The sequence below is a fragment of the Manis javanica genome, chromosome 1 (genome assembly GCF_040802235.1).
Source record: "Manis javanica isolate MJ-LG chromosome 1, MJ_LKY, whole genome shotgun sequence".
In the NCBI taxonomy this organism is placed as follows: domain Eukaryota; kingdom Metazoa; phylum Chordata; class Mammalia; order Pholidota; family Manidae; genus Manis; species Manis javanica.
This window is the reverse complement of record NC_133156.1, coordinates 221,213,888-221,230,070: the sequence shown is the minus strand read 5'-3', so window position 1 is coordinate 221,230,070 and position 16,183 is coordinate 221,213,888. Positions and strand designations below refer to the sequence as shown.

Here is a 16,183-nt window from a genome sequence, read left to right as displayed (position 1 = left end):
CCTCTGTACACACTGCCAAATTTCCAAAAGTGACTAAAACAGGCCCGAACTCTAAATTAATTCCTTACCTTGGTTGGTCAGGGACCAGAGGAAGACCGAGAGGCGGAATCCGAGTTGACAGTAACGCAATTGAAGGAACTGCGCAAGCAGCAACAAATGATGTTGGAGAAGAAGATGATAGGAGAAGACTCAGATGAAGAAGAGGAAATGGATCCCGCTGAAAGAAAGGGAAATACTAGTAGTCAAGATGAAGAAGTGGGCTGCACCTGGGGAATGGGTAAGAAATTAAAGCTGCTTCCAGCGGGTAATATTTTAAATTCATTATTAGTGGCACCCTTAAATGTTTTTAATCATACAGCTTTTTATGACTCCTTGAGACAAATAGGACAAATACAATTTGCATATGAAGTTACCAAAACCCAGACAGATTCCTAAACTTTTCTGATGTCAAAAATTCGAATTATGGGCCCTATGAATTTCTTTTAATGTACTTTATGATGCACGCCCTTGTTCAAACTTTCTCATTGTTTTTACCATTTAAAAATAAATATTTGTAAAGTACCAACCTTGATTATCACTGGAGAGGATAGAGCTACATTCAGTCAAGTAAAGTGGAATATTAATGTAGGATATTCCCTCAAATTTTTAGGATCTACCCTGAAATGTGAAATATCTAATCAGAGAAAGTTGATCCCATAATCAAAGGAATAAATAGAATTTTCCGTAATACCAGACACTTGGGAGGATGGGTATTCAGGAACTAGGAATATGAAAAGATAGAAGATGGATTTTTTAACACACATTATTGGGAAGACAGGATAAATATTATGCAGTTATTTGTGTTAAGTGCCAAACAAAAGTTGGAAACCATAAGTATGCTAGAGTAAGGGTTTAGAGAAGGGAGCAATCACTGAGGACCTAGAGCTGCATTGTCTGATATGGTAGCCACTGGCCACATGTGGTTATTGAGTACGTACAGTGTGGCTAGTCTAAACTGACATGTGCTGTAAATGTAAAATACCCACTGGATTTCGAAGACTTAGTGTGAAAAAGGAATTCAAAATATCTCATTCTTAATATTACATATTACATGATAATTGCACCTGTTTCTCTTTTTTAATGTGGCTACTAGAAAATGTAAAATTATGTATATGACTTTCATTATATTTCTGTTGGGCAGCACTGACTTAGATCAATGGTAAAGTTTTTAAGTTTATAAATAGAAAGGTTTTGAATTGGGGCATGAGGGAAAGGAAGAGTAGCCCTTAGGAAGCTGAGCATTGGAAGTGGTTTTCAGGGCAGGGATTGATGATTTTAAGGGAGTAATGAGTAGACTAGTCTATTTGGCAGACATGATGAGTATTAGGAGATTATATTGGAGATAAAGTGTTAGACCTGAGTGTGAAAGAATGAGAATGCCAAGTTGAAGAGTTTAGATTTTTTCCTATAGACAATGTGGTAGCTAATTTTGCTTTTTAAATATTATGATGGGGAAAAAAAAGGTGGCCATGAAAACAAGTTTTAACCTTTCACACAATTTTGAAAACCTGGAGATGTTCATGCTTGCGGTTTTGTGGTTATATTCCTCCAACACACTTTTCTTTTCATCACTAACTACTGTATCTTTATGAGCCTGAAAGAATAATAGGTGTCATTCAGTTAGTTTCTTCTCCTGTCTGATTGTCTCTTCTTTCTTTCCCATACCCTGTAGGAGAAGATGCTGTAGAGGATGAAGCTGAAGAGAACCCCATTGTCTTAGAGTTCCAGCAGGAAAGGGAGGCCTTTTATATAAAAGATCCAAAGAAGGCTCTCCAAGGTTTTTTTGACCGAGAAGGTAGGTAAACAGACTCTGATCCTTCAAGTAAAAAGTATCCACACAGTGTTGTTTTCTAGATCTTCAGGTTCTTAGAAATGCTCTATTTTATCCGCTGTCCTCCTTGGTCGGTTCTTGCTCTTGTGGTCAGTTGCTTCAGTTTCATTTTGAAAATACAGAAATCTTGGTGGTCTTTCTTCCCATCTTAGAAAAAAGGAAATAATTTTTTCCTGCCTCCTTTCTTTCTTCTCAAAAGATCCTGGATTTGAGTGTTAGAAGATTGACCCAATTTCTTGTAATTTTTTGTTTCTAATTCACTTTATCTTTTGTAATATTTAATATGAATTTTCACTTCATATGATCTAAAGGATGTTTCCACAGATGATTGTTACAGTAGAGATGCTTTGAGAGAAATCTGTGTGTGTGTGTGTATTTATGTGTGAATATATAGGTATGAACTGGTTGGATTCTGTACTTAATATTTATGTTTCTAAAAACCAGGCAACTGTGACAAATTAATAAATTAAGTCTACAACTTAGTGTAAGTGTGAATGCTGCTATGCAGTGGACAAAGCTATGTATGGAGAGTTGATGGTTTTGGTCTGAGCGTGCTTTTTTCTGCCTCAAGCACGTCCTTATTTTCTTATCAGATGATAGTCCCTAGGAATGCGAAGTGAAATGTTTGAAACTTCATATTCAGTATGGTATGTAAACTTGATATTCTTGTTTAACTTTCACTCTCTTTTCCTTTGCATCAACTAGTAATTTTCAGATGCTATTAAAATTATTTTGCCTTTTTTCCTCCCACAGGAGAAGAATTAGAATATGAATTTGATGAACAGGGACATAGCACTTGGCTCTGCAGGGTGAGGTATGTTCTTTTCTTATTAACGTCCATTTCTGGAAAGTGGTTTAATTTATGGTTACAGACAACAACTAAAAGAGTAACTTTAGTCTAATTTTAGGCTATTCCTAACTTGGGACCTTTTAACACATGTTATTGGGGGTTGGGGTAGGATGGGTAAGAGGTGAAGGGAAAAGGTTTGATGTCCAGCCTTGGCAAGACAGAACGAAATGAACTGAGAGATTAAAAAGCCTTCTGAAAGAAGATAACTATTAGCACAGCATATTGTTTTTTTTCATGGGTATTGGAGCTTAGGGCTATGCTGTAATTCCTCCAATGCAGATTGCCTGTGGATGATTCAACCGGAAAACAACTGGTGGCTGAAGCCATTCACTCTGGAAAGAAAAAAGAAGCGATGATCCAGTGCTCACTGGAAGCTTGTCGAATCCTTGATACTTTGGGATTGTTGCGGCAGGAGGCAGGTATGTGGGAGCACTTTTTTTCTTCAAAAACAAAAAAAAGGAAAATTTAACACAAAAAGTAATAAAACCTCTTTTTAGGGGGAAATGTAAATTGTACAGAATGCTATGAAGTGAAATAAAAAGTTGCGTATCTTTATAGGGAATAGCCCTTGTTTATTTATATTCTCCCAGACATTTTCTATGCATATGCATGTGTGTTCAGAATAAGACCCTTTAACAAAAATAAATACTCATACACAAATGCATTTATATTATGTATACTCTCTTGTGACTTTTTTAACAAGAATGGATCATGGATATTATCTATATCATTGCATTAAATTTATTAACAAGGCTTTTATTTGTGTTTATTCTAAAAGTAATTTTTATTATTACAAAGTAACTTATGTATAGTTCAAACTTACCAGAGGATTATAGCAAACTATACCTGTTCCTTGCTCTGCCCATCACCAGTCATCATCTCTGGAAGGCTTTTAACTCTTTCAGTGATTTCTTCTGGCATTTAAATGTCGCGCGCCCCGTCCTCGCCGGCAAGAACAGCACGCAACAACAGCAGGATTCTTCTGCAGAAAGCTTTATTCTTCAGCTCTTTGTGAAACAAATGAGTTGGGCAGGACCCAGAGGGGAAGGAGAGGCTTGCTTATATAGTTCTCATGCTCTGACCTGGTTGGTGCGGCTCCATATGCCTTATTAGCATAACAATTTGGTGGGTCTCATTGGTCCTTATGCCAAGGCGCAATTAGCATGTAGTTTAGTGGTGTGGGATGATTTGTCATTAGGAAGTTCGGGGCCTTCCGGCTGCCCTGCATTGGGCGCTATTTTCTGAGCGCGGCTGCCAACATCTCCCCCTTTTTTGTCTAACAGAAGCTCAAGGCGGAACTTGCCAGCAGAGGCGGAGACAGAGGCCTGACCTCTATCATACTTCCTGATGCCCCCTTTTTGGAGAGGGGTTCTGGGCATCTACCCCTATGCAGTCAGGCATGCCTCTCAGAGGGGTCCAAGACCTCTTGCAGTGCTTTGCCTCGCATCCTCTGGCTGGCGTTGGGACCGCTTGGTACAAAGGGTTTGGACCTTTTTTCTCAACCCTCTTGCACCATGAGCTTCTTAGAGAAAGCTGTGATTAAGCAATGAGGTACTCGGGCCTGGTGCAGTGCCACATGGGCTCAGGGTGCAAGAGCTACCTCAAGCTAAAGCCGAGCTTCCTTCTTAAGCATGTTGAGCCACACTTGGGGAGAGGTGCCAACGTCTAGCGCCATTAGGGCTTGAGCAAGGATCACCTTGTCCTGCTTATGTTGGTTGCGGAGTCTGCATAACAACCAGAGTAGGAGCATGAGACCTCCAAGCATGAACACGCCCATCCCAGCCATGCCCGCCCACTCCTTGACGTGGGAGAGAGCTCTGAGGAACCAGGAAGAGAGTCCTTCTGCTATGGAGATATCTAGACGGGTGGAGTTGATGTGGATTATTTCTCGCCGCAGCTCTTCTAGTGTCCCATCGAAGTCTTGGGACCAGTTTCCTGAAAGATACTGGGACAGGTCTCGTGACAGATTAGCTGCCCGTGTAAAATTTTCATATTGAATGCTAGTGATGCAGAGAGCACGATATTTCCGCTCACATCCCAATTGGGCCATCTGCCAAAGCACCTCCATTTGTTCCTCTACAAGGTCTATGTGCTGATTGAGGATCATTATTCCTCCTTTCAGTTTGCCATCAAGTGTGGACTGTTGGTCCAGGGCAGAAGCTACTGAGGCTGCAAGGTTATTGAGCTCTGTAGCCGATTTGATGGAGGTGTCTAAAGCTATACCAGCGGCGGTGGCTGCGACCGCGGTCGCGGAGATCAGGAGCACTATGGCGGCTGTAACGCCGAAATCGCGCCTTTCTCGAAACAGAGTCATGGTGAACAGGGACCCAACGGGGGATGCGGACTACCAAAGCATTGGTAAAGTTACGCGCATCCCAACACTGAGACAGAAAGCAGGTTTCATTGGAGCAGGAGTCAAAGCTACTATTGGATAAGATAAACAGAAATGGGGGGTATACGCATACTGGAGAAGGTGGAAAAAGGGAATTAGGTGACTCTGGACCTGATTTTGCTGAACACGTGTAGTTCTCGTTGTTATGGGTCATGGTCATGTTCCAGTGTGCGCGCGTGTGGTTGTTCTCGCACCAAAAGGTGATATTTTTTACACCGATTCCCCCACCCTGGAGGGCGGAAAAGGGGGAGAGGTCGGTACACGAGCCATTGACTCCACACAGCATCCATTTATGGAAGGGGTTCATGCTCAGCTGCTGACGAAACTCGCCTTCGAGCACCTTTACTGGCCACCAAGCCTCATTGGCTGGCCGTCCCTCCATATCTGGGGAGATGGTAAACTCCTGCCTCTCAGTTGCCCACGTTACTACAGTTGACTGACAGTCAGTCCAGGGCCACAGCTCTCCCTCATAGTCGCCCACACAATGGGAGGCATATTTGGGTTGACGAGGCCTGTCGGTGGAATTGTTCCTGGGAGAGTGTACAAATGTGCCATTGATCCAGAGAACCATCTGGTGGATAGTCATGTTCTTATAGGGCGGGCTCCCTTCCTTATTAGGCCCTTCAAATTTAGCTGACATAACGGGGAGGCCACTGGCCTCTAGAATTATGTCACTGAACCATCCGTATTTCCTCCGTTTCAGGGAGATACAGCCAGCTAGATTCTGAGTGGTGAAGCATAATGACCCATTAGTTACGAAGGATCGGTTTTCTCCCAGGGGAGCTACTAGGGTGTCTTTAACTAAGTAGGGCAAGTTCATACTAGCATTGGTAGTGAAAAAGCGCGGAAAAACGGCTGCATTGAAACGGACAGGCATAGGCTTAGGAAAGGCAGACAGGATTCCCCATCTCAATACTCCCTGAGTCGGGGTCTCCAGTGTCAGGAGCAGGGTCAGGAGGTACAGCGAAGTCATCTCCTTTGTTTAGGACTTTCCTCGTTAGGCGCTCCGGGATCCAGAAGGGATTTTCTTCACCCTGGGGGAAAACACACACAGCTCCCCTGGATCTGATTATGATTGGATCCGGGCCCTTCCATTGGTTAGATAACACGTCCTTCCATTTTACTAGTTCTTGTGGGTCTTTTGGCCACTGATTATGGCGATCCGCTGCTGTATGGCCTTGAGCATCCAGATTTAAAAAATTTATAGTGAAAAGTGCTAGGGCTATGGCAGTTTTTGGTGTGGGGGGTATATCTTCAATTCCCCCTTTTTGTTTAAGTAAATAGGATTTGAGCGTGCGGTTCGCGCGTTCCACAATCCCTTGACCCTGTGGGTTGTAGGGAAGGCCAGTGATATGTTTTATCCCCATGTGATGACAAAATTGAGCAAATTTTGTAGAGGTATAGGCTGGGCCATTGTCTGTTTTCAGAATCTGTGGTAACCCCCATGCGCTCCAAGCCTCAAGGCAGTGCTGGATGACATGGGAAGCTTTCTCTCCTGACAATGGGGAGGCAAAGATGACTCCTGAACAAGTATCCACGGATACATGTACATATTTCAGTTTCCCAAAAGACGAAATATGCGTCACATCCATTTGCCAAACTTGTAAAGGCCTAATACCTCTGGGGTTGATCCCAACATGAGGTGTGGGAAGGAAGCTGCAGCAATGTTGGCAGCTAAGGACAATGTTCCTAGCTTCGGCCCTGGTTATGCTAAACCGCTTGCGCAGTGTTTCGGCAGTGACATGAAATTGTGTATGGAATTTTGAAGCTGTGGTGATAGGGTCTAGCAGGGGAAAAGCTATGCTTCTGGTTGCGAGGTCTGCCAAGTGGTTGCCTTGGGTCATAGGCCCGGGAAGGCCTGAATGTGCTCTGATATGAGTTATATACAAAGGAGATTGCCTATGAAGTAGTGCTGATTGTATCTGTTTGAACAAAGTGGCTACTGGGCTGGACGCTTTGATTAGCCCGGCCACTTCTAGAGATTTGACTGCATTAACTACATAACAGGAGTCAGACACAATATTTAAAGGTTCAGGAAAGATTTGTAAGACCTCTAAGACTATGCGACATTCCACTATTTTTGGAGTGTCAGGCGTGTAGCCTTTTGTCACAACTTTGCCATCATGGACATAGGCACCTGTGCCTGTCTTAGACCCGTCCGTGTAAACTGTTTTTCCATGAGGCAGCGGGGTTAGGCTAGTGACCCGAGGAAATACTAGGAGATGATTTTTGGCGAAGTTGATGAGGGGATGTTTAGGGAAATGATTATCAAAGGTTCCTGAGAAACTGTAAGCAAGTATGGCCCAATCATCGTTCATAGCACATAATACTTGTATCTGTTCTACGCTGTAAGGGGTTATAATTTTAGCTGGAGCCTCTCCGAAATGAGTCATGGAGGTTTTTACTCCTCTCAAAGCAAGTTTGGCCACGGCTGCCGGATAATACTCTATTGTTCTAGCCTGAGAGGCTTGGGGATGGATCCAGATCAGTGGGCCGTGCTGACATAAAACTGCTGTTGGCAGCTCCGGGGTGGGAAGCACACACAACTCAAAGGGTTCATTCGATTGCACTCTATTTAATTGTGCTGTCATCAAAGCCTGTTCTACTTTGCGAATGGCTTGTAATGCCTCAGGTGTGAGGGAGCGCGGTGACGTTAGTTGTGGGTCTCCTTCTAGGATTTTAAACAGTGGTGTCAACTCAGTGGTGGGTATCTTTAAGTATGGGCGCAACCAATTAATATCCCCTAGGAGTTTTTGGAAGTCATTCAAATTTCGCAACTGATTATGTCTTATCTCAAGCTTTTGGGGGCAAATTACATCTGTGTAAATGGTTGCTCCTAGGAATTTGCTAACACTAGATTTTTGGACCTTCTCGCTTGCTATATTCAGTCTCCAATTTTCTAGGGATCTAGTGAGATCTATATATGCTTCTTCTATTTCCGCTGGTTGTGGGGAGCAAAGAAGGATGTCATCCATGTAATGGATGATCTTTAGCATGGGATAGGTCTTACGAATTGGGTCTAGTGCCCGCTGAACATACAGTTGACATATGGTGGGACTATTTGCCATTCCTTGAGGGAGGACCTTCCACTGAAATCTGGCGTCAGGTTGTTCATGGTTAATAGCTGGCAGAGTGAAAGAAAATCTTTCTCTGTCCTTGGAGCTTAGGGGTATGGAAAAGAAACAATCCTTAATATCTATTATGAGCACCTTCCATTCTCTGGGTAAGGCGGAGAGGAGTGGCAGTCCCCGTTGTACGGGTCCAAGCATTTTCATTTGAGCATTTACTGCTCTTAGATCATGAAGCAACCTCCATGATCCTGACTTTTTCCTGATTACAAATATGGGTGTGTTCCATGGGGACACAGAGGGTTCTAGGTGTCCCACTTGGAGCTGCTCTTGCACTAAGCAATGAGCTGCTTCTAATTTTTCAGAGGATAGGGGCCACTGAGGAACCCATACGGCCTCCTCTGTGAGCCAAGGTATGGGCATGGCATCTTCAATGGCCCCTATGAAAAACCCAGGCCGTGACGGTCATTCTTTACTTTGGGCAGGATGGGCTCTATGCGTCCCTGTTGGTGTTTCCCCAGCCCCTTGCCAGGGATGTATCCCATGTCCATCATCATGCCTTGGGCGGGGGTGGAGTATTCATTAATGAGTTTGAGGCCTAAGTCTCTCATGACATCCCTCCCCCATAAATTGACCGGTAGAGGGAGTACATAAGGGGTGACTGTACCCTCTTGTCCTTCAGGGGCTCGCCATTTCAATGGTTTGGCACTAATTGAAGGGCTTGACTCATATCCTAAACCTTGTAATGAATGTGAGGATTGGGTCACAGGCCACTTGGAGGGCCACCAGGTTGCAGAGATAATACTTTTATCTGCTCCAGTGTCTAGGATTCCCTCAAAGCTCTTTCCCTCTATTTGCAGAGTCAATTTCGGTCGATCTGTTAAATCTAATACTATAAAGGCTGAATCCCAGTCAGAGGAGCCGAAGCCCCTTTCTCCCCTTTTTGTATTGGTAGCTGGATAATTGGCGTGGAGACTGGGCAATACTAAGAGCTGGGCTATGCGGTCTCCCGGGGATATAGGATAGATTCCTCTGGGAGCCGAACACATGATTTTTACCTGTCCTTCATAATCTTGATCTATAACTCCGGGATGGACTGTCAGGCCTTTCAAGGCAGCAGAAGAGCGCCCTAAGAGCAACCCAACGGTATTTGGTGGTAGGGGGCCTTTAAAGTCTGAAGGGATAGGCTGAACTCCCATCTGTGGAGTCAACACTATTCTGGTGGTGGCACGGATGTCCAATCCCGCGGAACCTGAAGTGGCTCTCCTTGGGGGGCCTGGTTGTTCCCGAATGACACTTGCGTGCTGGTTGCCCCATATATTTGCGGGCCCTGGTGGCGAGGGCCCCTCTGGGCGTTTTTTGGCAACTCTAAGGGCTTCCCCTCTAAGTTTTTAGTAGATCGGCACTCATTGGCCCAATGCCTACCTTTCTTACACTTAGGGCATAACCCAGGGGTCTTTTGGGTTGTTTGTTCTGAAGCTGGGCTCCTACACTCTCTCTTTATATGTCCTAATTTCCCGCATTGAAAGCATTTGATACTTCTGTTAGTGATCCTGGCTTGTTTGTGGCTCTGTAATATGGCCGCGGCTAGGCCCGCATTGGTGAGTGGCCCTCCTATTTCTCTACAGGCTTTCAACCAGGCGTGTATCCCTTTTTGTTTCCAGCGTGTTATCGCCTGTCTGCATTCCTTGGTACATTGTTCAAATACTAATTGCTCCACTAGGGGCATTGCTTGTTCCTGATCTCCAAATATTCTGCCTGCGGCCTCCATCATACGAGCGACAAAGTCAGAAAATGGCTCGCTCGGCCCTTGAATAATTTTTGTCAAATTGCCGGACACTTCTCCTTTGTTGGTGAGGGCTTTCCATGCCTTGGCGGCGCACGTGTTTATTTGTGCGTATACCTGTAAGGGGAAGGCGGTCTGGTTGGCTACCCACTGTCCTTGGCCCGTCAGCATATCATATGACCACGCAGGCTGTCCTTCGGCCGCGTTTGCGCGTGCCTGGGTCATACTGATATCATGCCACAATGCCTTCCATTCTATGTATTGCCCCATACTAGAAAGGCATGCCTTAGTTACATATTGCCAGTCTGCGGGTGTCATGGCTGTCTCTGTTAGTCTTTCAATTTGTGCTATGGTGTAGTTAGCACTGACTCCATAAGCCCGAACGGATTCTGCTAACTCCTTAACTTGTTTATGGCTCAGGGGCTGGTGAGAGCGTACGCCATTATCCTCAAATACAGGAAACATTTGTCTAATTGCCTGAAGAGTATCTGGGTGGCAAAAGGAGAGTGCGCCACTCACGTAAGGTGGCGGGGCAACGGGCGTCGGGGGACACCCTACTTTCATTTTTTCCTTGGTCCGCTTTTCAACTTTGCTGGTTCCCTTACTTCTGCACTCTGCGGTTTTATTTTCTTCCCCTTCCTCTGCGGACATTAATTCCTCCTCAGATTCCCTATTGGAGAGTTGGAGGTCCCTCAACTCTTTCCAGGGGTATTTACTATTTTCTCCGAGGCGATCGTCACTCGCTTCTCGGGGCTCTTTCGCTTTTGCCCTAGGTGGGCTTTCTCCCTCACTCTGGGGTTTCTTTACTTTCGTTTTTGTGGCCTTTTTTCGGCCGCGCGCGCTCTCTGTTTCCCGTTCCGTTTCTGACATGCTCTCTTGGATATCTGTCAATGCTCTCTGACCTTCTTTTATTACCCTTTCACACCTCTCATCTTGCAGACAAGCTCTAATCAGTTTCCAGAGGGGCCTGGTGCCTCCCCTCAGGCTGCCTTCTTCCTCCTCTCTATCAAGATCTTTCCCCAGTTTGTCCCAGCTCGGGATTGAGAGGGACCCTGAACAAATGAACCAGGGGGCCACACGGTCTATCTCCTTCACAAAAGATCCTAAGATTTTGCTGGAGACCTTCAAGTTTTGCTCTTTGAGAGCTGTCTGCAGCGCCGTGACTAATGACGGTGCATTCCCCATGGTGCCTCCTTATTTACAGAGAACCATCAACCATTATCCTAAAAAGCAGGGGCCTCTCGGAACTTACCCCTCCGGGTTTTCTTCTGACCTGCAGTTCTGAATCCTCTCCAGATGTCTGAAGGGTCCTCCCTGTGCCGGTGATGTTCTGGTTCCCGGGTTTCGGCACCACTTGTCGCGCGCCCCGTCCTCGCCGGCAAGAACAGCACGCAACAACAGCAGGATTCTTCTGCAGAAAGCTTTATTCTTCAGCTCTTTGTGAAACAAATGAGTTGGGCAGGACCCAGAGGGGAAGGAGAGGCTTGCTTATATAGTTCTCATGCTCTGACCTGGTTGGTGCGGCTCCATATGCCTTATTAGCATAACAATTTGGTGGGTCTCATTGGTCCTTATGCCAAGGCGCAATTAGCATGTAGTTTAGTGGTGTGGGATGATTTGTCATTAGGAAGTTCGGGGCCTTCCGGTTGCCCTGCATTGGGCGCTATTTTCTGAGCGCGGCTGCCAACATTTAAAAATATCCATATTTCTAAAACACAAGAGCATGCTGTTTTATTTTGAGTCATTTATTTTAAACATCTATTGACTCTGCTAAATTAGTATTTACATGATTATGTTTATATAAATATTACTCACAACTGAGCAGTTTTATGTATTTTCATCCTAAAGTTAATAATTGTGTTTGTTTTTCATGTGTTTGGCTATTTTTTTGTATCTCTTGTTCATTCTTCCCACTCTTTTCAATGTCCTTTAAATGTTTTTCCACATGATCAATCACATTAAATAATTTATCAGTTCTGGTTTTTTTTGGAGACATTTCTTCTGAATAGCACTCTTCTCCTTTCAGTGTTCCCCTCCAGTCCCATGCCAGGCTGCTCTGGTTATCACAGAGTTTCACTGCGCCTGGCTGTAGCCACCTGGCCATCTGGACGCTGTCTTCCGGATAGCTATTTGGTACACTGCAGGGTGGAGCCTGTTTGCTTCTCCTGCTCTGCAGGATGTCATTGTGGGAAATGAAAGAGAAGATGGTGGGCTAATCCTTGTGTCCCTCTCTCCTACATTCTGCATCTGTGTCTCTTGATCAAAAAGAGAGGAAGAAGCATTAAGGGGTGGAGGACTGTATGTGTTACTTATCCATTTCTGAATAAGTGTTTGTTATTTCTTAAAAAAAAAAAAGCTTTCTAGATCTGCTGCAGAACTGTCATTTGGGACTTCACTTTGCTGACATCTGAGATTTCCTTTGTTTTTCTTCAGGGTTGGATTTTCTGTTTCTTGATTCTCAGATTTTCATATTTCTTGGTTTATCCCCTTACTTTAGTGGAGCAGGTCTTTCAGTAGTTTTAGCAGGTTAAACAACTAGTACAGTAATTGAAGACATGAATAATGATAGTCTTCAGTGGATTTCACCTTTTTCATTTTTCTTGGTCTGCTCTCTCATTTTGGTGGATATTCCCTAGTGGATTCCTGAGAAAAGCTGTACAGTAAGTAAATTTTATCAAATCCTCCATTCTGAAAATACAGTTATTGTAGCTTTACTCTTGTTTAATAGTTTGGCTGGGAATAGAATTCTAGGTTGGAACCTATTTTCCTTCACAACTTTGAAGGCATTGTTCTTATCATCTTTTATACAGTGTTGCTATTAAAGTCCTAAACTCTTCAGATTCCTGATTTACTGTATGTTGTCTTTCTTCTCCCTGTCACTAAGAAGTTTGTAAGAGTTTCCCTTTGCTCTCAAAGTTATGAAACTTAATTGTGATGTACCCTTCTGTGGATCTTGTTTTCATCCATTTTTGTGGGTACTTATTGTGTCCTTTTGATCTGGAAGTCTTGAGAATTCAGGAACATTTCTGGATTTATGCCGTTGATCATTTCATTCCCTCTGTTTTCTCTGTCCTATTTGGAACTTTGTTACTTAGATATTGAACCTCTTGGGCTGACCATGTAAGTTTTTTGTTTTTGTTTGTTTTTTTTTTCTTTTCTATCTCTATGTCTTTTTGTTTTTTTTCTAGGAGATTTCTGCAACTTTATCTTTCTGTGCTTATTTTGCTGTCAGATTTTGATTTCTAAAAAAGCTCATTTTCTTTATTGAATATTTATTTTAAAAATGTAACATCCTGTTGTTTCCTGGATTGTAAATTTCTTATCTCTTTGCTAATCTATTTTCTCCAGGTTGCTTTTCCTTTTTGTTCAGTCTCTATCCTGCATGTTAGAGATTTTGCTCAGGTGTCATATGGTCCTTTGTTGTTAGATTCTTATTGGGGGATAAAAAAGTGATTGGCAGCTTGGAAAATATAAGTGTGACTTGTTAACTTTGAGCAACACTATGGAATGATGTGGGTGGGCCTTTTTTTGGGGAGCTCCTCATATAAGTAGCCTTAGGTTTTTTCCCCTTCTGCTGGTGAGATTCCCCATAGAGTGCTCTTCTGGTCTCCTGCATGGAAGGAGAGGACTGGCTGCCAGCATTCCTAGAACAAAGTGGTGGTAGATGGGTGAGGGGGTTCTCAACATTCAGCTATTTTTCAGGCAGTAGTATTTTTAGAGTATAGTATCCATGCCCTCAACTGAACTAGTTAACCTACATTTCACAGACTCTCTGTCTTACCCTTTCTAGGAATTTTTCTGAACATGGGAAAGAAGTGAGTGAGGAGGGTGAAGGATCTGTTTCTCAACTAGCTTTTGCTCAGTTCTCCTTATTTTTACACTGCTGTCCATCCCCAGGTCCAGATCCTTTTGATGATCTGCAGTGTCATCAGATTGGTTCTCAGCTTTCCCCACTGTTGGTTAAGAATTCCTCTTTTTAGTTCTGCTATTAGTTTCCATTCATCTGACTGCTTTCTCATTTCCAAAGATTTTGTGTTGCTGTCTCCTCTCCTGTTTTCCCTGTCTTTGTAGATTAGTGTCTTTAAAAAAAGAGTTCTTTACTGCAGTTTTAGTGGGGTGTAGGGGCAGAGTGAAGTTCACGATGTATGTTCAGTGTACCATCTTAACCTGGAAATGATCAGGTTTATATTAATAAGGACTATTTTGGTTGCAATAATAGAAAACCAGTTCACACTAGCTTAGGGGGAAATGTTTTGGCTCCAGAAGCTGCTAAGTGTAGCTCATAGGATTGAAGGAAGAAGTGCATGAACCAGGACTTAAGTTCTGGAACTAGAACTTAGTGCTTCCAAACCAGAACTCAGTATCAACAGGACATATGGAGACTGTATGTGTGTCTATGAGTTAGTCTGTCTCATAAGTACATGGCTTTATTTTGCAGACAGATTCTTAAGGAATCTGGGTCATGTGGAAAAGCTGGCTGCTTACAGCCCTAGATTTTTGTCTTCCATCTTTAATAACCTCATTGGAAAGAGAACCTCTTTTCCCCTATATCTAAGTATAAATGTGAGAAAGGAATTCTTATTAATCTGGCTTTGGTTACATGACTCCTCCTAATCCAGATGGCCTCAGGGAAGAGTTTTCTTGAAGAAAGGGGGTACTTTTCCCAGAAAAAGGGTAGTAAGACAGTGTAGGGTAGACAAAAATGTAATAGCTACTATAGTCTCTTGTTGATGGGCTCTCCAGATTTTCACTGGACAGACAATGTTGCATTAACATCAATAGGATAAATTCCTATAAAAGGAATTGCTGGGTCAATTGCATTTTTAATATGGACAGATGTTGTAAGATTGTCCATCAGAAGATTGTATCAATGTATATATACTTCCACCAACTGTTCGAGGATCCACTTCCCCATACCTTTGCCAAATAGGGCATTATTAATCTTTTTGTGTTTATTCTAGTCTAGTAGGTGAGAAGTAATGTTCCATTTTAATTTGTATTATTTTAATTATTAAAAAGTTTAACATCTTTTCAGATATATGTTAGACATTTGTATTTCTTTTTCTGTGAGCTGCTTGTATTATTATTTTTCAAACTTTTTTTTGGATTGGCCTTCTCCTTTTTCCTTTTTTACTTATTAAATTAGCCCTTTGTTTTAACTTTTTATTATGGTAAAATATACATAAAAGTTTATCATTTTAGGCATTTTTAAGTGTACAGTTCAGGGGCATTAAGTGTATTTACATTGTACAACCATCACAACTATCCATTTTACAACTTTTTCATCATCCCATACTGAAACTGTACCCATTCAATACAAACTTCCCATTCTCCTCCCCCCAGCCCCTGGTAACCACTGTTCTACTTTCTGTCTCTATGAATTTGACTACTCTAGGGACCTCAGATAAGTTTAACTATGCAATATGTGTCCTTTTGTTTTTGGCTTTTTTCACTTAGGTTTAGCCCTTTATTTTTATATGTAGTTTGGAAGCTTGTTGAATCCTGTTTCAGTAATTAAGGGTGATATTTTAAGATGCTTGCCTTCTTACCTTCTTTTTCTTTTATTTATTTTAACTTACATCATTATCATTTATTTTGTCTACCTCTAGTATCTCGGAAAAGGAAAGCCAAGAACTGGGAAGATGAAGACTTTTATGATAGTGATGATGACACGTTTCTTGATCGCACTGGCTTGGTTGAAAAGAAGCGTCTGAACCGCATGAAGAAGGCTGGGAAGATTGATGAGAAACCAGAGACCTTTGAATCACTGGCAAGTTTTATTTATAGGAATAACTATGGTAGTTTTTTATAATAAAATAATGTATTATTTGTTTTATAATTTTTAAAGCAGCAGCATCTCCACCTCTAGGTGGATATTAATGAGCATTCTTCAGATAGGATGTTGCCCCCCCAAAAAAGACAAGAAAAAATTCCAAATTGGGGAATTCTGAGGTGAAATTGACTTAAGCTTAAGGGGAAGTGTTTTGTGGGGTATAGGGGCAGAGTGAAGTTCACTATGTATGTTCAGTTTCAAGAATCATGAAAGGAATTTTGAGGAGTATAGTTTGGTAATAGTCTTAAACAGTATATCCTTCATGAAATTATCATTTAAGGTGGCTTGTGTTTTCACTGTATTGAGTAATATTCAGCACTTAAAACATTAGCCAACATCTACCCTTTTGATCCATCAATGAAAAAAATGTCTTGAGGGCTTTCT

The 16,183-nt window shown here is 42.6% G+C and overlaps 2 protein-coding genes across 7 annotated transcripts in view; one reads left to right on the top strand and one right to left on the bottom strand.

The window, feature by feature from the left end:
* SLC4A1AP (solute carrier family 4 member 1 adaptor protein) overlaps window positions 1-16,183 on the top strand; it is a 100,710-nt gene that overhangs the window by 1,002 nt on the left and 83,525 nt on the right. For all 6 annotated transcript variants that reach the window (XM_037009418.2, XM_073214958.1, XM_073214965.1 and 3 more), the window contains exons 2-6: window positions 82-277; window positions 1,712-1,834; window positions 2,624-2,684; window positions 3,000-3,139; window positions 15,576-15,736. In XM_037009418.2, coding sequence (XP_036865313.1) covers window positions 82-277; window positions 1,712-1,834; window positions 2,624-2,684; window positions 3,000-3,139; window positions 15,576-15,736 — 681 coding nt within the window. The remainder of the gene's footprint in view (window positions 1-81; window positions 278-1,711; window positions 1,835-2,623; window positions 2,685-2,999; window positions 3,140-15,575; window positions 15,737-16,183) is intronic.
* On the bottom strand, window positions 3,550-11,897 carry LOC140844039 (endogenous retrovirus group K member 7 Env polyprotein-like). The gene is made up of 2 exons (XM_073215107.1): window positions 11,219-11,897; window positions 3,550-6,146 (listed from the first exon to the last, which is right to left on the bottom strand). The coding sequence occupies exon 2, from the start codon at window positions 5,032-5,034 to the stop codon at window positions 4,327-4,329; it is 708 nt and encodes a 235-aa protein (XP_073071208.1). The 5' UTR covers window positions 5,035-6,146; window positions 11,219-11,897; the 3' UTR covers window positions 3,550-4,326.

Bases quoted from the DNA above. Each gene is read 5' to 3' on its own strand.
- LOC140844039 (XM_073215107.1), bottom strand. From the start codon at position 5,034: ATGACTCTGTTTCGAGAAAGGCGCGATTTCGGCGTTACAGCCGCCATA.